General features: G+C 38.4%; 1 protein-coding gene across 2 annotated transcripts in view; it reads right to left on the reverse strand.

Annotated features, from left to right (window-relative positions):
* The window catches only part of DPP10 (dipeptidyl peptidase like 10), a 437773-nt gene that overhangs the window by 115185 nt on the left and 301093 nt on the right, over positions 1-21495 (reverse strand). For both annotated transcript variants that reach the window (XM_071435373.1, XM_071435372.1), the window contains exons 4-5: positions 12928-13022; positions 2254-2328 (exon numbers count right to left, since the gene is read on the reverse strand). In XM_071435373.1, the coding sequence (XP_071291474.1) occupies positions 2254-2328; positions 12928-13022 (170 nt within the window). The remainder of the gene's footprint in view (positions 1-2253; positions 2329-12927; positions 13023-21495) is intronic.

The following is a 21495-nucleotide window of genomic DNA, read 5'->3' on the forward strand; positions in this document are numbered from 1 at the left end:
TCCCATCAAATACATTGCAGGACAATTATACACCTAAATCTTAACAAAGCAGGAAAAATAAGGGGCAAATATAAGGTCCAGAGACCTGTGGCAATTTATAGCAGATGGAGAGATCAAGTAAATACTTATTATGAGTTACTTGTGGTTCCTTGAACTGGGCATTATTAGACTCAACCATGTGCTGTAACTTTGACAATAAGGAAATCCTCAGCTTCATAAAAAGTTACATTCAAAAGAGGCATGAAGAAAGAATCTGGCCTGGTTCTACTGAAACTAATTGGAAACTCTCCAATTAAGTTATGCTGCTTAGTATTGATTTTAATTTTATAGTCAATAAATTTAATCATTTATACTTAGCAGCTGTGGGAAAACAAAGGTAGACGGGCAGATTTCCTCTCATCCAGATGCACTAAGTCTGGCTCTGACTGAGGAAAAAAAAATTCCTAAACCACAAGAATTATGAACACTAACTTAACCCTGGGTGTAATTCAGAAGCATTAGTTAAGAAGAAATATACAGGCCTTGCATGCCTTTTCTCCAACATATCTGGAGGAAACAAAAGTGCCTTACCAGTCTAACAAATATCCTAAAAGTCAGAAAATTAGGAGGAAAAAAATAAAAGACTTTCCCCAGTTATTCACAATAACATTTTTTGCAACATCTGAATAAATTGTCTGACACGATTTTTGGTGCTCCTTCCTTCCACCTTAAGCAACACATTCATGAGCTAAGGTATTATTTACATCTGAGTGACAACATCCAGCTATTATGGTTTTAGGACCACCAGTTGTAGAAGACACAACAATCACAGCACATTCCTGGTTTGAAAGCACAAGCTCAGCTGGAGCAGTCCAAGTGACACAAACCTCATGCAAAGGCACCCAGGACTGCCACCACAAACTCCTGGCCAACCCCTGTTCATTTCTCTTTTTAATTACTTCTTGTCAACACAGTTGAGCAAAGAAAACCTCTGGATGGAAAACACAGATGCTGCAAACCTCTTTCCTCTATGTAACTTCACTGTGAAAGGACAGAAAAGTTTCTTTTTGCAATGAAACCAAGACTGAAATACAGAAAGAATTGCAAGCTGATAGGATCAGCATACAGTGAGAGCTCTCTGCATGTCAATGTACCATCTTTATCATGGTGTTGACACATTTAGATGTAATAAAGTGTGACAGACACTTTCACATTTTCCTTATTTATCTTTATCAGCTATATATGTTAGAAAATCTCAAAGGAAAAAAAAAAAACATCCAAAATCAAAAATTCAATAGAACAAATGAGGAATTTAAGTCAGTATGAGGGATTACTAAACTGTTTCACAAAATAAGAAGCAATCAAGAAGGGAAGTAGCAAGGAGCATAGGAATAAAGCTGGAACCCTTCATCAAAAAAACAGTGAACTGAACAACAGCACCTACTGATTGTAAGCACCTACATATTGTAAGGAAAGCTTGATCTGGAATCCAGCAGAACTGGAAGATGAAAACCCTATTTGGATGTAATATCAAGTTAACAAATCACTTTATATCAACACTGTTAGAACAAACAAAACAACCCAAACTTATTCAAGTAACCACTGAGTTCATCAACCCAGAACCATTCTTTCATGAAAAGCAGTTCATATTTTAGTTCCACTTTTTATACAAACACCAATATACACACAGGAAATTCGTAAACCTGTTTTGTTTCTTTCCTTTCTGTGTTACAAGATTTATCTTAGAAAACTCTACATGGTATTATTGACCAAAACTTTTTTTGACAATGTAATGGCCTCCAACACCTCTAAATACTATAAGAAACAAAGAATACACTGCATTTACAGGCATCCAGACTATCACACTTCAGACTCCTGAAGACAGCAATAAAAATTCCAGGACGTGCATCAGCCTAGACCTTTTGTTTTGTGCAGTCCATAAATTACCAGTGCAGCTGTTTAAAACAGAAGGAATATCAAAAGATAGGATTGCACATAAACAGGCAGTGACAGAGCAGTTTAAGGGTTAGAAAACCTCTACTGCCAAAACCAGCATGGCAAATTATCTTCCTGAGAACCAGGCAACACCTCCACACACATCTCAATACAAACTTCCCCATCATTGAACCAGAAGTTTTTGGAAAGAGAAATCAAATATACAAGTAATAACATGTGGAATTACAAGTGAAACAAAGTTTTCATTTGAAAATACAAAACAACAAAGATTTTGGAGTTTTGATTTAGAGGCTCTTTGATTAGGAAGGCTTGGCTTACCTGTTTAACATCATATGCAAGAAGAACAAATCTTAGGTCTGGTGAAACAGAGTATCTTGATGCTTTGAAGGTTACCTGCAATGAAGTAACAAACAGTAGAAGTGAGCTAGCAATAGAAAAGTAATAAGATCCCCTTTCCCAAATTTTCCTGCACCTCATTTAAGAACTTCCCATTCACAAGACAGAATTGGTTTAGAAAACCAATGTAATTTTCACAAAATAAGGATTCATTAAATAATTCTTAGTCTAATTAGCTGGTATTAGCACAATGGCAACAGAAGAATCTGGCTTCAACATTGAATACCAATGAGAGGCTGATGAGTTTTTTTAATCATCACTAGAAGCACTATGTTCAAGGATAATAAGGATAACTATAACTGTAGGATAACTATAACCAAGTCATTCCCAGAGAATGAAGGAAGACCCTTTGGTTGGAATGATTAAAAGGGAGATTCATCACTAGGCTGGCCTTAAAGACAATATGCAATAAAGAGAAAAAGTGTGCACTACATTCTCTACTGCTTTTCTTTTAACACCACATATACAAACATTTTGCAAAACTTGAACCAAAGCAAAAATCTTTCTTAAAATAAAGAAAATTCTTAGCAGAGAGAAAAGTGAAACATAAGGTAACGTTATAAAAACTAATAATGCTTTACATCCACTCAAAACTACATGACACCCAATTGAATTCAGGACTGTAATTTCATCAAGGGGTAATGTTGATGTCAGAAATAATTTAATGAATCTAGTGCATGAGAAAGATAAGAATGTGCTTTAAAGGGCACTGAAGGAAGTAATTTTAAATTAATCTCAAGACATCTATTTGCAGAATGAAAGGAAAAGGAAGAAATGAAAAATGCAGATAAGAATAGAAAAAAAGTAGGACAGCAAAAAAAATAACAGAATCAGAAACCATAAAATGAAAACAAATAAATACAGCTATGTAGGACAAGATCTATCCACTATTTGATTTCTTAAGGATTTTGTTCTGCTTAGCCTAATCCCACCACTAAACTAATGAATTCAACAGGGGTTTAAAGGTACACAAGCAGGAAGTCACAAACTATTACATTCAGAGTAGCTGAGGAGCTATACCTGGAAAAAAAAGCTTCCAATAAACTGAAAAGATGCTATATTTTGGTATACATATTAAACTCAGGTTCCTAAGGTTTTAATATAGCTAGAATCAAGCTATCCAAAATAATTAAAGGGAAAAATATTTTTGAAGATAAACTCTATGATTCAGCAGCATAACAGAATCAAAAGTCAGAAGATAATTCTGCAGTCTTGAGAAAGAAGGGAAAAAAAAAGACAACACACCTTAAACCATCCTTCTGTATCTGCAAAGCATCCAGAACAGATTTCTACTGTGCCCAAATTTGCTTTTAGGAGTTAATCATCTTTAAGCAGAGACCATGTTAATCTATGAGTAACATTCCCTTCTCCTGGCACTTCACTGAAAATATTTTCAGATATGAAATTTATCCTCTTTCTAGCTGTTTATTAATTATTGCCCCACTACCTCAGCACTACACAACCCAGGCAACTTTCCAAATTCATTCCCAGGGAGCGCAGCTCCTACCAGTTCACACATTTAGCAAGAACCTGCATTCCCTGATGGTGCCACCACAAAGGCACTGAGGCTCTTCCTGCAAACACCTGAGCAGCTGAGCTGCAAGCTATTGGCACTTCCAGGCAGTACCAGCAGGAGCTACTTGCATATTCAATTACTGAGTGTTGTGGATTTGAGATTTAAAGTCTTTTGAATCCCACTAACCTTGTTTATTCAGCTTTGCACTCACCTGCAAAATTTTATTTGCCTCCAGACACAGGGTGTACATTCAATGCAAAAAACTATGGTAATGGGATTTGGGCAAAATAGTTTTATTTTTGTTAGCATAATGGCATAATTCCTGGTAAAAGGAGTATAAAGCTGTTTCATACAAGCAGAAATCTTGTGCTCATTGCCAAAGCTGATAGAAATGCTGATTTCTTTAAATTATCATAAAAACCTTATTAGTCCTTTTATTTAAGCCTCATTTACAATCAAGCCTTTAATAAAATAGGTATTTAATTCTAATAGAATTGCAGAGATATTTAAGTGAATTGAAGTGATAATAATTTCCTTAAAATTCTGGTTTTGAAGGGTTTTTTTTGTTGGTAAAGACAAGCACAATTTTGGCAATTAATTCAGAAACACCTACTTATCTGCACAGAAGAAGCCCTTACAGATGAAAAACAGAAAATTAAATCACCTGAGTCATTCCTCCTGCAAGTAAACTCAAGATCTGTCAGTCACTTAAACAAAAGACAGAATTCTTTTTTTTCCCCCCTTTTCAAACATGTCTAAGGGATTTCATCAGCCAACAGCTGCCTGACCCCATGGCTGAGGAGATTAGACCAGCTGGTGAAGGGCTTAAAGAGAAAGAAAGTTTCAGTCCCTGCTGTAGGAGATGAGATGTCTGCCACACAAACCTTTGGGAGAGCATCTATTGGGCCAGTCTCTACAGGGGTTAGATATATTTATTCATTAAAAAGAAGCTTGCGAGGACTCAGACCCCGAGGGTTTATTCTCTTCTCAGGAGAACACATTTCTGAGAAGAGAATAAGTGTATTTCCACACTGGAAATACACTAGGAATTAAAAACCCTCAGGTGTCTTGTTATCTGGAGGATGGTTGTTGCATGGGTCTGCATATCCCCAATTCCTCAAGCTTCTTGCTCTGTCAGGAGTTATTCAGCCTTCGTTAAGGAAAACAGACCTAAATGCTGCCCCATGTGACTATAACCCTATGGGCTTGCTGTGCTTGATCTCTAAGAAATGGAATTTTGGACAAACAAGCTCTGAAATTGGGAGGAACAGAGCTGCCTAATTGGGCAGAGTCCAGGGATGCAGGGCTGGTTTCCCTCTGCATCCCTGCTCACTATCGGCACTTGGGGACTGGGGCAGTCCAACCCTGTGCACTCCCTGCACACCCTAATCCCTTTCCAAAGGCAGAACACAAGTTAAAAGGGAAGGGAGTTTCCTTGTTTCTCTCTACCCAGCCCCACCAAGAATTGAAATCCCTATAAAAAACATCAGCTCCATGCAAGCAGAAAACATTTGGACTGGAGAAAATGCTGTAATCCTTGAATTGGTTACAGTCCACACTATTGCATAATTCTGAGACAAAATAAATGTGGGGGTTTTTAACACTGGTGCACTGTCTTCCCTGCTTAATTCACACACCTGTCAGCCATTTCCCCTATATTGCTGTATTTGACATAATTTCACTTTTTCAAACATAAATGATCCTTATACCTGATCTTTCATTGCTCACTTGACCAAATCCCCCACTGACTGTAAAATCAGGTCTAGCCATATGAAACATTGTATTTCTAGGATTCTTTGAAATACCTCCTGTGATAAGAGATTTAATTCTTCTCCTGACAGTGATGCATGATGTGATGACCTCAGTGGTCTCACTGCCACCACAGATTGCAACAGTAAAAGACAAATCCAGGCAAAAAGACAGAATTTGAACAGACTTTTGTCCTTCAGCTTTCCAGTTTCCTTCTCTCATCCACCTTTCAAGAATTGCTAAAATATAGTTTTGCATGGAAAAGAAGAATTGGCTTTCTCCATCTTTCCATATGGGTGATTAAAAGGGAACACAGAATTCCAGTGGACAATATATTCTCAAGTTTGATTTCCAATGTCAATATTTCTTTCTTTTTCTAACTTTGTATGTATGTGTGTTTTCCTGTTAAAAATAACTTGTTATGATTGTGTTTAAGAGAAATTTTAGGCTTGGTTGAGGCTCTGCATCCTCAGCAAGGGCCCCTAGTATCAGCTCTTTTTATTTCTCCTGTTTTCTTAAACCCTAGTTCTGAGCTCCTGATGCTCCTGATTCATCTTTCACATACTATAAAGTTTTGGGGTTACTGGTTTTGTGAATTTTAACTACTATGACATTTAAATCAGTGCCTTATTCATAATCTTTCAAAACCATGGTAAAGAACAAACAGATGAAGTTATCTGTAATACAGTCTAGCCCAGAGTTTTAAAAATATTTTTGTAACATGTATACTTTACAGTTTTCTTTTTCCATAGTTTCAGTTGGATGGTTTTAAGTGAAATAATATATCACAGTTAAAACTGATGTAAAGAAATGTTCACTGTTGTGGAGTCTGCTTAATTGTCTGGTTTGGGTTTTTTCCTTTAGGTTGACCCCTCCTGCTGTTTAAGTTTTTTGTGCTTCTATTTTCCCCAGAAACTTTCATCTTCCACACTCCTGTTATTCTCCTTCTCCAGCTTTTTAGGGCTCCCTTAACACACATTTAGGCTTTTTTTTTTTATTATTATTATTATTATTCATCCAGAATGAAATATTTTAAGACCTTCAGGAATGTTGCTTTAGATCTTGGTGGCAACCAGGATCTCTCTATTGCACATCTACATCTGTATCAGAAATTTAACTTGATGGTGTAGTGGAATCTCAGGGGATGGGGGTTCATCAGCATTCACAGGCATCCAGCTCCACTTATCAGACAGGAGCTGGCCAAATGGCATAAAAGGAGTCAGGCAGGATGGAATTACAGGAGCTGCAGGAGGAGAAGGCATTTGGCATGTCACAGTTCCCTTGGGAGGCACTGGCAGTCCAGGGAACAATGGGATTCTCCTTCACTGCCACTGCTGTGACTGAAAGGAGAACATGGACCAGGAGAAAGCAGCAGAGAGTGGAGCCCAGCAGAAGAGCAAGGCTGGAAACAGGGAACCTCTGAGAAAGACAGGTTGTAATTAGAAAAATGTGCTATAATTGGAATGAAGGAAAATTTGGGTTTCCAAGGTTACGTTTCTTAATGCGGTGCTTCCTGTGTCACCTGAGCAGTTAATCTAGACCCAAAAATTCTGCAATGCCAGGTGTTGGAACTGTTAACCCTCAGGTTTCCTGTCCAGTTTAAAAGACAAATGTGCCTTAAATCATGACCTCAGATGACTTCTATGCTCTGAAAAACAGGAACCAAATTCCCCAAACCCACCTGGAACTGTAGGACATAAAAATAGACATGAACCAACCATGAACCTTGCGCCACCACCTCCCTGACAACAACTTCTAACCAGTCAATCATACAAGTTTTTCCCCCTCCATTTCCCAGGACAATTGACATAGTTAACAATTAACTATATCAAGGAACAATCTTACCAGGAATAGTATTTAGAGAAATCCCACACAGAGTTGCCGTAACCTGATATTTTCACATTTTTTATGGTGAAACCTCCTTCTTGGACAAAACTTGGACAAAAACCAATTGCCACCACCTAACCACAGTGACTGCAAACCCTTGCATCTGTCAGGCTTTCCTGCCTTGATGCACAGTGGTGCACTGCAACAATAAACCCCTTCCTCATAAAAACCCCTCTGCTGAAAAGGCTGTGCTGAGAGGGTTATTGGACACCCAGAGGAGCATGGGAGAGTAGAGAGAATGTTACAATATTCATAATCACCTATTTACAACATGTGTGGGTCATTAAAATGTCCAGTGTTGCGACAACTATTAATATTTATGTGGTTATATAATGTTATTTAATGTATTTACTATTATTCACCCTTTCATTAATCTCTTATGCAAGGTTCTTAAATAGAAGCATGCAACCTACTCTTGCAATTAAATCTACCTTAATCAACAAAGGAACTGTAATTGCATTATGATGCTGCACTGAGTTTCATGTCAAAAGAGGAGGGTGGTGGTGGGGAGCACAAAACAAAATAAAATAAGTGTCCAAAGGAAGAGAACAAGCAGGGCTGTTTATGAACAACACTCTGGAAAACACCACGAAAGAGTCCCTGCCAAAAGCTCTGCTCAGATTGAAGCTCTCATTCTCTGCTTTTGGCTGCAAGGCCTCCACAGGGCTGCCTCAGCCTGACCGCGGTCCCTGAGCCAGCACTGCTCCTGCTCTGTCACCTTCTGACTCCAGCAGCAGGCAGCAAGGCCCTTCCCTCTCCATCTTCGTGTAAAAGATGGTCCACAGGAGCACAGCAACACAACAGGCTGCAGGGTGTGCTCCTCTAAAGCCTCTGGAAACAGCGTTGAAGCTCAGCAGTAATGGTTTGATGCACGCCATGAATGCAGTCTCCCTTTGAGCCTGAGAAGAGTTGTGGAAAGGCACAGAAATCAAGGGGCACAGCAAGTCAGGAATTACTGGGGGTTAGAAGAGTACAGCTGGACAGTTTTCACAAACTGAAAACAATTCCATTTGTATTGCCTGGTATTGAAAACAAATCAACAGATTGAAAATATATCCCACTAAGCACACTCCAAAGCCTGGAGGACTCCCAGTGAAATCACTTCTGACAGAGGACCCTGAGTGTTTGTCAGGGTGTGTGCATGAATACATGCACCACAAGAGCAGTGAAACTGAGGGCTAACAAAAGTCTTACCACTTTCAAAATTATTGCAGCTTTTAAAGACAGAGACATGAATGCAAAACTTCTGCAGGTTTCTTTCAGAGAATTCAACACATTTGGAAAGTTCCACACCAGAACACACAGTCCCTACACACATTTTCTATCCTCTCCGTGCTTGCTTTTTCCAGTTTGTTTTTGTGTTTGAGGGTTGTAAAACAGGCTTGAGAAGCTGAGTTGGGATAAAGAACCAGATGGACAACTTTCCCTGAGCTAAAGGATCCATGTGGTCCTGCATGCTCTCCTCTCCCACTCGTGGCTGTGCTGTGTGTGAACTGATACCCTGCTTTTACTGACCTTAAGGAACAGCTGATGGCAACAGCATTCAACAAAATGCTTGCTCAACACTGAAATTTCTTAGCTAAATATGGCATAATGCCACTGATTTTGGAAGTGTGAAGTGCAATAAAGTATTGCCAAATGCTGAATTTGTCACTTAGGATCACAGTGATAGGCAGCCCAGGCAGATGATAGAGAACATATTGTAATCATGTATCGAGGCAGCATCTCAAACACCAGGATGCCACACAGTGATTAATGTCTGGGGCTTTTTCTGGCTCCTCTTCATAGGAGACCGGCCCAGCTTCCAGCTGTGAGCATTTATATGCTGCTGGCTAAGGATATTAACTGTTTATTAGACAGCTGAAGCAGGAAGGACTACATGGGTACAGTCAGAGGGAAATGTGTATTAGAAAACATCCTTCAAAAATAACACCCAGAGATGTCAACAAATATTCTTTGTGCTTTGCCACCTACCCTTTTCACTTATGGCACTGTATTTGTTACCCATAACATTGCTTTGCTGATAGATTAATTATATAAAAGCCAGACTGTTTTACTAATTGATTACAGAAAAGGATTCTGTTCCAGAAGAACACGAGAATTTCTTCTACTTCTAAATAAAACTTGATTATACTGGAAGAAAAGTACTTTAATTCAAGAACTGGGGATAGATACTTCTCCTTTGTAAGAGAAGAGGGCATCCCACAATGACAAAACACTTGCCTTTCTTCTTTCCAGGTGCATGACTATTATTAACGGTATTTTTAAAGGTTGGGGGATTTTGTTATCTTTATATCTGTTAACATAGGGTTTTTTTTTAAATCTGCAGCCTGCTTTTTGGATGATACACCTACACAGTGAGCACAGCAGATTCTCATTAGGGCCACCTGGCTCCTACACAATAAGCAACACAAAGAAGGATAAAAGGTGTGTATTTTGCAGGAGAGTGGCAGTCTCTAGGATGCAAAAGAAGAGCCAGTGATCTGTGCCCAGTAGAAGATTGCTTCAGGGGCTGAGCAATGAGGGAAAAAAAGAAAATCTCCTCTGAGCTGCTGATTCAAACACAGTCCAGTCAGGGGTGACAAAGAGTCATTATTTGCCCCTTTCCTCTGCACAAGGAGTTTATCACAGCAGTTCAATTCTCCATGGACAATTATCAACATTACTGAGAAAACCCTGCCATTTCTCTGGCTGCTTGAGCAAAGGCAAACAGGAAAGCAAATGCAGACTGAGATCAGACTAATAACTCCCATCAAAAGGTGACTCTTCCATGACTAAAACCCTTTGATAGGGAAGAATGAAGGAACTTGCATTGCCACTGCCTGTGTTGGATCTCTGCTGTATTTTTTATTAATCCAAGACATCTCTGCAGAGTCATTAAACCACCACCATTCTAATTATGCACTGATGATTAAGCAGATGTGACACTGAGCGAGGAAGATGTTTGATTAATGATCCAGGTGTCTAACTTTAGAAGATTACATTTAGCAGTGCAAATCTGGGGACAGTCAAGCTCAGAAGAACAGGAGAGCTTTTGATTTCAGCCTGCCTCAGTAATGTTATCCTGTTTTGTTGGATAACATTAATTGTTGGCCACCATGTCAGACAGCACAGAACATTTCCCACTGTTCTCTTCCAAACATACACCAACAAACTTGCTGGGCCTTCTGCTCTGTTTTCAGCTTTTTATTATCCTTCCTCCATGTGAATACTAATTGCTGGAACTGACTATTTTTAACTATAACACTCTCAACTTTTGGCTGTGTAAAGAGAGGAGCTCTGCAGGAAAAAAAAATACACATAGGTTTTTATTTTTTTCACCATAATTACTAAATGGTTGTTTGAATATTACATATTTTGGATCAGTTTCCCACATTGTTACTTAATAGTAGATATCTAGTGTCTAGAGCTCACTTGGTTTGTGTGAATTGAGGATAAATCAGTTCCATAAAAAGCCCAGAGAAGAACAACTTTGCAGAAAGAGGTGACACCCCTGGTGTGAAGCAGCCTGTCCTTCCCAGCCCATCATCAGCTGGCAAGGCTGGGGTGCCATAATGGCCTGAATAGCCTGTCATGCTGGCACCACTCTCCTGAGCACAGGCCAGGCACTTCCAGCCAGAAGGGTCTGAATTCCTCTGTGAGGAGACTCAGGTCTTGGCATTAAAGTCAATTCTGCAGCCGGGGATGCCCAAGCAGCTGCTCCTGCTCAAGGATGCACTGAAGGCACCACACAGACCTGGCACAGGCCAGGCAAGGGCTCACACAGCCTTGGATAAATGGCTAACAGGGAAAGTGCTTCCTCATACTTGAGGGTTTGTATTTACAGACATTCAGCCATCCACTGATGGCTCAGGTTTTAGTTTTTATATTTTTCAGATTCTGTACTGCTTTAGTGTGTAGTTCTGAGCTTTGTATTAGGGGATAGTAAGCTCTCTTTGCAGAGTAGGGAGACAAAGCAATTCCTTCTCTAGCTGGGGACCAAGGACAAATGATCCAAATTTCAGGCCCAAGAGCATAAACAACAGTGGACTATAAGTGGCCAATTAACTCCAATATGCAAATGGACCAGAACTTACTAAAGTGTGTGACCTCATGACCAGTCATCCATTTTGTGACCACTTTGGGTTCACCTTGGGTGTAGCCCTGGCTGGGCTCTTGTGCTGCCCAAGGTGTATCCACTGAGGTCTTTCAATAAATGCCTACTTTATTCTTTACCTCCATCTAGTCTCTGTTCTAGGTCAGCCTTCACAAGGCATCACCACCCAGTTTTAATTGTGTCTGACAGCCTTTTTTGGGCTAAGAGGTCCCCTGAGGCACATCCCAGCATATGGAAGGTGCAGCTCACAGAAGGGGAGTCAAACACACACACACCCCCATTAAAATATAATTCTCTCCTCCATCCTCCTCCATCTTTACACTGACCTAGGAAATCAGCATCAAATTCCTTCTCCTTAAGTTCTACTCTCCTTTTTCTTGTTTGAGGAGTTAGAAGTAAAGGTTCTACTCTCCTCTTTCTTGTTTGAGGAGTTAGAAGTAAAGGTCACCTGAGGCTTTATGCTTTGAAAAGAGGAATCTCTATCAGCAAAGGCCAGGAACAGACCAGGAATAAAATCAGCCTTTGCCAAAGAGCACTGATGAAAATGAATCATCCTTTTGAGTCTGCAGGTGTAAAAGATTTTATTAAATTAAAAGTACAGGGATTAACAATAACAGCCAGTGGTCTGCATGGAGTATTTATGAGGAAAGATTGACAAGCCACACAATTATGCTGCAAAACCCTGATAAACGAGAATTACAGGGTGGAATGTAAGTGGTATCCCTGAGAATAACAGTGCCAAGCAGAGCAAAAGAAAATGCAGACTGAAGTATTAAAGGACTTTTTACCAATTACTGCTAGTCAGAAACCATTCTTGACCCTTTGCTGGTCAAGAGGAATAATCCCCAATCATCTACTCAGCCATTAAAGCACAGAGAAACAACTAAACCAGAGATTAACATGACATTTTTCTTTGCATATTTATTTCTCTGAAGGAAAATATTCCTATGAATCTTGAACAATTTCCCTCTTTTCTAATAGTGAAAAAACTCTCACATTTAAGTAGCATTTCCACCTTTTATGAAACGTTTTTTCCTGATAGACATCAGGTAGATTCTCCAGCACATATGCCAAGCATGATCCATCCTTCAGATGGTCTGAACAAAGCACAACCAACAGCACATCCTCCAACATCTTGGTTATTTACACATAAAACAACAAATAACTTCATTCAGAAATCATTCCATGACAGAGGAATGGATTATATTTTTCATTTATATGCAATTTAGTCTAGGTCATGAACATATCTCCTCTAACTTTTAGATATTGTACTCTCTCCCTCCTGTTGTAAGAAAAAAATGTTAGCAGACTTTCACTGAGAGAGAAGCAGATAATATGTATTACTTACAAAAGTTGTGTTTTCCAGTAATAACGTAGTTGTATTTGTTTCTACGTTCAGTTCAACAACATGTCCATTCCTGGTTTTATACACCACTGCTGTATCTGCAATGACAAAGAAATAAGAATCAGCAAACACACTGACAACTTAATACCTCTGTAGAGAGAACCAGCAGGTTAAATTAATTACATTATCCTTATTACTACACAAAAACAAGACAGAAGGTTTCTTGATTTGCCTCATGAGCCTCAAAATTACCAGTTTATGCCCTATAGCATGCTACCCTCATTCAATACATCTAAGTTTTGGCCATATAGCAAAGTAAAGTTCTGCAAAAAAACAAAATATTTTGTTGAGCACCATATTCACATCTCCTTAGAAGTGATTCCAACAAAACTTCTGTACTGGTCTGTATTTCTGGTGACTGGATGGACAAAGTTATGACTATTTTAAGACAGTCCATATTGTGTGTGATTCACGTTTGGCTGCAGAATAATGAATTTTCTTGTGACCTGAATGTTAGCAAAGGAGGGTTAAACCGAAGTAGGTCCACTTGAAAAACATTTAAAACATTGTGGGATGAACTTTTGCAACTTTTTCCGCTCACTTGATTTAACATTTCTTGCATGAAAAAGAATCCAACACGTGTCAAGGAAAAAAAAAGAAATCTGTAATTAATTGGGATTTCTATGAAAAATATTTTGTATTTGTTTGTATCAAAACATGCAAAATTACCAAGAAATACACAATTACTACATCAGCCTTGAGTTAAAAAAAAGTTCCAAATTTTCCACTATTTGTTACAAGATTGAATAGAGTGCTGATTCTTTCAGATTATTCAAAACCCATGTAAGAGATTTGTACTTAATTAAATGAAACAATTTTATTATAACAATATAAAAAGCATAAGAAAATTTCTAAATGAAGCCTAAAGGAAACACAAAAGAACTTCCCTGATCTTCAGTAATGTCTGAGAAATTCATTACAAATCCCTGAATTTTATGAAGTGGGAAGTAAACATGACTGGAGGAAAAGGTTATGCTATCATAAAAAAAATGCTTTGCTTATTCAGAAAAATGTAGCTCTATTTTAATTGACTCCACAGCAGCTCAAAATATCCAGCACTAGTGAATGTCCTCTGGTAGGTTCTGTAAAATTAATGAAGCCTCATTTGAAGAGCTTACTAAGCTATTTTAGGACTGGGGCTGAGAAGTGGGGTGGGATTGATGGAGTTTAGGACAGTATTATTAGAGCTGCTGTTTAGGAAGGCAAACCAGATTGTGAACTGTGGAATTAACAGCAGCTCCTTTTAAAGAGAATATATTTCAAACATTCATTTTGAATAAAAAGGAACAGCACTTCACAGACAGTTATTTGGTTTCAGGTTACCAATTACAGAACATGGCTGTTTCTGCAGCTTCCTTTAGGCTATTTTGCATTTATTCTTTTAGAAACCCCAGCACTGGAAATCTCCAATGACACTGGATCACTGTGCTGAGTTTTATAGGAAAAAATGAAGTTGTCTGGCTAAAAACCTGTCCCTAGTTATGATTGAACCATATTGTGAGAAATGGCATAAATAACCCAGGACACGGAACAGCAGTGCTCCAAACCATGCATTTTGACCCCATAGGTGACACTAATGTGCTAAAATCCAAATAAATACAGAATGTGACTTCTTATTTATCTACTCTCCTACATGTCATTTGCCAGCAGAATTTATAGCACTGTGCCTCATTAACTAATCCTACCAAAACAAATAAAATACACAGTCCTAAGGCTCTTCTTGCAAGTCCTTCACAAGGTGTGAAACAACATTTGGAATGGCAAATACTGTGAGAGACATAAATGAAAGCCTTTGTTCTAAAGTTAGAAGAAAATTTACTCAATAAATCAGAACAGAAAACTGAGTCAGACCTCTTGAAGAGCCAGGCTTTACTGGACAGGAATTATACTTCTCTTTGAACTTGGATTCAGTAGTTACCTCCTGAAAGGCATTAATCAAATGAATGCTTGCAAAATGTATGGTGCTTTGCAGGTAAAAAATAATACCAAAATCCCATGTAAACACAGAGCATAACAGTCTTCAAAAGTAATCATAGCAATTAATATGGAAGTCCCATTCCAAACAAGATTTTTTCAGGCTGGATAATGGGATAGCTGATGATCACACCACATGATGATGATCATTTTCATTGATTGCTCAAATGTTAATTAAGAGCCATAAACACAAGGGTTTAAAAAAAAATTGTTACCTAGAGTCAGAAATTCTACAAAAGAAAACAATACCTAGTCCTTAGCCTCATCCATTTGCACAGTTGATGCATTTGTTTTATTTATTATCTTGGTGCCTTCACCAGAGGAATGTTCAGAGACCTCTGACACTTCACAAAGACATTCAGAGAAGTGGAGTTCTTAATTCAAAGAAATTCTCATTTAATTTGAAACAAACAGTAGTATCATGTGAAAAGCTCTCAGCTGGGCACAAACTGCAGCCCTGAGGAGACATACTATTGATCTGAGGACATCACCAGAATAAAAAACATCCTGTCTTAAGCAAAGGAGAATGTGAGGAAGCCTCTGTAAAGAAGATGTGCTATCGAGTCACCAGCCCTGGATGATGCACACAAAAAACTGCGCAAAGCCTTGGAAAAAACTGATTGGAAATTTCCTAATTATAATAGTTCTCAAATTTCTGAAAAGTTTGGAAACTCCAGAGCACTGAATAACTGATTAATTTATTCTGTTTTACTAAAACACAAATATAGACAACCAAGGCTCTGTATGCAAGCTATCCTGACATCAGTACCAAAGAAAATAATGGCACTATAAATCCAGGATTCTCCCCAGAAAAATAATGGCTGACAATATATTTAACACCTAACAGCACTTTACAGAACATAGATCTTGTTAAAAAAAAATTGAGAGTCCTATATTTGATAGAGGCAACTCTGCTGAAACTCTGTATTGGGTTTTCATCCAAGGTATTTGATTTATTTTATGACATCCAAAGCTTACATTAAACAGAATTAATGGGAAAGACATTAGAAGGATTAAAAACAGTATCACCAAAAAAATAGAGGTGGACAGGTTTATTATACACAACTATCTTTGGGAAGAATTGATTCCATCTTGATTTTCATCTTATTTCTAAGGCTGACTGAGAAGGAGGCTGCCTAGTGGACACACACCCCTGCAGGACAGCTTGATGCTCAACAGGTTCTCTACAACTTATTTGGCTTTCACAAAGAATGCAACATTAAATAAAATATTACATGAAAACAAACTCAAACAAAATTCTGAGAGAATTTTGAACAAAATTCACAACAGAATAAATTCACCTTAGTCAGCAACATCCTCTTATAGAATTGTACTAATTGCAGAACCAACAGGAATTTATTTTATCATTGTGAAGTTGAATGTCCAAATGTTTATGCTACTGTATGCTTTTGAAAATAAATATTTTCATCATCTACCTTATCTCTAGGCAAAGAACATGGAATATACATTCTGCTGAAATGATTTATCCATACATTTTAAATCAGAGTTTGGATAGATATAAATATAACCCTCAGTGACAGCACTATTACATAAATACAGCACCATGATAATCTCAAGTATTTTTTTTAAATAAAAGCAGTATTTCTTATAAATAGCTTGACTAAGAGTATTGTTTCTGGTTTAGGCTCAGCACTGCTAAGGGTTTTGTTTAAGATCAGTGTATGAGTTGGCAGGAAATACAGCTCTATACTGTGCCTGACATAACATAAATTGTTCCTGGGAATGTCGAAGTACAGGCAAACTATCATAAAATGAAAAGAAATCAATGCAAAACTTTTCCTACTTGACAAGCAGCTTGACCCCCATCAATTTTGCAATAATTTCTTTCCCTCCTTTATTGAATTTACCACCCCCCTTTATTGAATTGACAACTTGCTACCACATCCTAAATGCTACAGAATTCCTTTCTAGCACTCACAGTTACACAAGGTATGTTCACATGAACCAAAAAAACAATCCAGGCTCTTGCAAATTCTAATGAAAAATCCTGTATTGTTTAGGGGGGAAATGGAGCAACTTCCAGCCTTAAATACATCCCCATACTGCAAATCAACCCCTGAATTGTTCTAGTGCAAGAATTTGGGCCAGGGTCTTTCATGATTTATCTTTGTGACAACAGGACACTGAATTGTGGTGGTTTATTTGAAGAGTATAAACTCTAGTTTCATGTGTCACTGAAATTAAGCAATTCATCTTGTTATTTAAATGACACTGAGTTGAAAGGACCCACTACCACACACTTTCAAATCTCTTGAGTTTCAGTCCAGTGTTCTATTCAATTTCACATCTATATTGATCCAACTTTTATTAGCTGGAAGTCTTCCTCTTTTATCGGCGTTATTTTCATCTTTAGACCTTTATGTGACACAAAAAGCTCCAGGCTGCTAATCACATTTATTCTTTTTCTGCCATGGAGTAACTCCAGGAGTCTCCCTGTGTGCCCTAAGATGTTGACACATATTGTTGACACATCTTGTTGTTCTATCTCTGTAATTCAGCAGCAAGTCAAGAGAAGGGAGCTGTGTCCTTCACGTCAATGAGCAAAGGGGGTGTGAAATGTTTTGTCATTTCTGCAGGTCCCTAAATCTGGGATATTTTACGAGAGATTGCAGATCAATAGAGATATGAGATGTCATCAGCCAAGTACTAAAAGTCTTCTGTGTTGTATTTGGAAAGATTCAAAAGTCTTAGGAACAAGTGGGGCTTCCCTGATGAAGTATGAAAGCAGGAATCCTGCCCTGGATGAATAAGAATTTATGAAAATATAGAGACCCATCACAGGCTCACTAAAGCCACAGGACTTAGAAGATTACTCAATCTGAGCCTCCACTATCCTGTCAATATTTCATCTAAACTAGACAAGATTTGCATTTCTCCCTAGTCTATTCCATTCTCAGAGGTTTTAAGTGATGATTTTTGACCTATGAATACACATTGAATTATTCTTTAGCCTTGAATAGACATCATGGCAGCCCAAGCTTATTATAAAACTAAAACCTGTAAATCTACATTGCCATCATGTTCACTGAGATTATTCACATTAATCTCTGCAGATGCTAGCACTGACAAGGAGCAACAGAATTAACAGCACTTCTTTGAGTGTAAAAAACCCGATTCTTATCAAATTCACAATACAGTTAATGTACATTTTGTTTGCCAAACAAAAGTTTGATAAAATATTTGCTAGATATTTATTACTTGTTGATAATAAGGTTTATTTCATGGTAACTTGTGTGGATTGATCAATTTGAACAGATACAGGCCAAGACCAATTTGATAGAACCTGGTTTAAAAGTGGTTTAGAATTTACTAATACTGATATTGAATGGTTTGGCAAAAAAAACCTGATTTATAAAGAAGGTGCACAGATTGCTAATTGCTGGTTATTTGCACAGAGCACTTTAAATCAGCCTAAGCTAATTGTCCAAAGGAGATCAGCACTCAGGCAGTTTTGTGCATAGAAACCATTGGGTATTAAGGCAATTTATCAAACAGTCTTGAGAGAGCAAGTAGTTTCTAAAAAAGTGGAGGAAAGAGAAGGAAATAATTCAGGCAATGCTGAAAATCTGTTCCATAGTATCTAGAATAAGGAGGCCTCAGGGTAGTCTTCTGAAATTGCTGACAGTGTTAACCTGAAGATTGCTAATGCTTGTTTTCCCACTGAAAATATTTACTAAGTTTTAGTTTGTTTAGCTAAAATTCTGCTTTGCAGCACAAACATCAGCATTAGCAAGTCAGAGTCCTCCTCTCCCTTATATTTTATGTTTTTTCAAATGCAAACATGCAAGAAGGTTGATACCTTGCAGTCAACACATATGTCAATCAACCTTTGCTGTACACAGTATTATTAGAACTGCAGATGGCATTTCATCAAATTGATTATAGAAAATGTCATGCTAATTAAAATAGAGAATGCTTTCTGATTTAATAAACAGGGGGTGCTAGACAATTCTTTGTCTAGTGAAGTGTTTACTAATTAAATAGTCATTTACAGAGATATTAGAGATACAGACCAAATTGCAATATGTTACTAAAGTCACGTGTCAGCTGAGCAAGATTTCCACTGCTCTTCTAAAAGGTCAGGCTGTTAGCAATGCTCTCAAGACAAAAATTATTCTGGACTAGTTTTATAATGCAATGTACTCTTGGAATGTACTCCTCCAGACAAGCCTTTAGTATATAGAAGATTTCCTATTCAAAATAGCTTGCAAAGTTGTACACACAGGTAATTCCTGTTCTTTCTGATCCTATTTCCTTTTCCCATCTATGCCCAAAGCCAAAAACCAGACAGAGATCTTATGGTGCAGCAGCTACAGGAATGGAGGCGGCACAGTGACAGTGGCACCCTGCCAGGCACAAATTAATTAGCTCTGCTCTTCCTACCTTCTTGAACTTCAGAATGAAGTGGCCAGGCATGGACTGACCTAGAAAATTCAAATTTCCGTCCATACTCAATGTATCTTCCTCTTTTCCTAATCTGGTCATTGGTTTGCAAAGCAAGTCAAGCTCAATTCCTGCCAATTTTCAGTGGTCCCAGTTACTCTGGCATATTGATGTATGAAAATCCTAAACTCTGCTCAACAGCCAGTATTCATTTATGAAATCCATTTCTTCCTTGTCATGCAGCTGCACAGGATTCATGCCTCAGTATCACACTATCCCCATGCCCACATCAGACAGAACAGGGGGACCAGACAGCTCCTGAATATTAACAAATCCACTGGGAGATTGATTTACAGGAAAAAAAAAAGAAAAAACAAAAACAAAACAACCAACAGTGAAATATATAGTGCAGTTGAGCCAAGCCTCTGGAGTTTGAAACAAGAGGAAACATTCACTGTGGGAGGCAAGAAGGAGGACAGTGACCAGCAGCCACAGGTCATTATGTCTGTGACAAGCTCAGCTGGATAACATCACTGTCTGCTGCCTAAGCCACTTCTAGACATGTTGGAAAGGTGGAAACACAAGGGAATTACTTCACAAAGACAACAAAGATAGAGGCAGATAAATTGAAATGCAGGTGACCACAGAGATTGAATAAAGCTGCAGCCACTGTCCTGGGGCTCTATCCAGACACGTCCTGCGATCCAGGTGTGCTGTCAGCTCAGTTTTCACACAAAACTAAACCATATATTCCTCTGCTATGTGCTGCCATGATCATGGAAAGCTGTTCTAATTTAGAAATTTCCAAGTTTTTCCAAGAAGTTTATCAAATCACTCATGGCTTAAGTTGTAAGTGTTTGAGGGCTCTGGTCCTGCTATCCCTGGCACGGAGCAGCAACAGCTTGTGGAAGATATTTCTTCCCCAGTCTTCCTGGATGAACAAATTGTCAGGCATTTCTCTTCTGCTCCCCTGGTACTCTGCTTGGCAGTGAGCAGAGCACCTTTACATGGATCTGCTCACTCAAAACCTGTCAAATCAAGGCTGCCCCAGCAGGGTCTGTCTCATTTTCTCTTCCAAGAGCACACTCAGAATAACACAACTACATCTGAGCTTCAGCTTTCCAAAATCACAATCTGCAAGCAAGATGTTGACATTGTTAATGGAGTTGTCTATCAGCTAAAAGAAGTTGAAAGAAAATAAGAATTGTGCCATAATTATTCTCCTATAAGAAGAATTAAGTCTCCCTCATTTTAGAGCACAACTGATCAAAGCACTACAAAGTAAATTAACAAAAATAAATGAAAACACAAAGATCTAAGTGCATGCCAGCATAAATGGGAGGCAGTTATCTAACCCAAAGAGCAATGAGTTGATGGACTAAAGCACAAAATGTGACTGTTTCTAGCATTCCTCCCCATGCTTTCCCCATCCCACTATTCATCATGCAGAAATCTCCATCTGTATCTTTGTCATTACTTGGAGGAAAATGTCAGGGATATTCATTCCTCCTCTTAGAGCAAAGCACTGAACATGATTTCATTGTGTTAAAAGCTAGGATAATAGACTTCAGTCTATTAGTCCATTCCAATTTGTTTGAGATGCAATTAACAGTAAATCAGCACCAAAAGAAAGGAAGGGGAAGTGGCTGCATTGGCAGAGCCTTCCTTCTAGGCCACATCACTGCTTGAGTACCACACAACTTTGGGTACCTACACTTTTCTTTAGCCATTCTTTATGTCAAAAAAAAAAAGAAAGAGACAGAGGATCCAACTAGAAAATAATTATAAGAAATTTTAAAGATGATGAGTGGTGAAATGTCTAACACTTTGGTTTTCCCATTCCCAGGGTCCACATTACACAGTGATGGTGAAACATCAAACATTGGTATTTTGCCAGCTCTGAAATTCTGACAAAACTCCTCAGTTTTCCCAACTTCTTGGGAACATTTTTGCTCTCCTGCATTGCACCAAGGGCCATTCCTGAGCCAGCTTGGCAATGGACCCAGACAGCTGTTGTTCAAATAGCGTACACGTCCCTGGACCACTGTGAAAATTAGGGAACAAATTCTCCGATTTGGTCACACATGCCATTCCAGCCTCTTCCCCAGAGGGATAATAAAGAACCACAGTAGA

Source organism: Agelaius tricolor, unplaced genomic scaffold, assembly GCF_023055355.1.
Source record: "Agelaius tricolor isolate 1412-34295 unplaced genomic scaffold, bAgeTri1.0.p SCAF_10, whole genome shotgun sequence".
NCBI lineage: Eukaryota > Metazoa > Chordata > Aves > Passeriformes > Icteridae > Agelaius > Agelaius tricolor.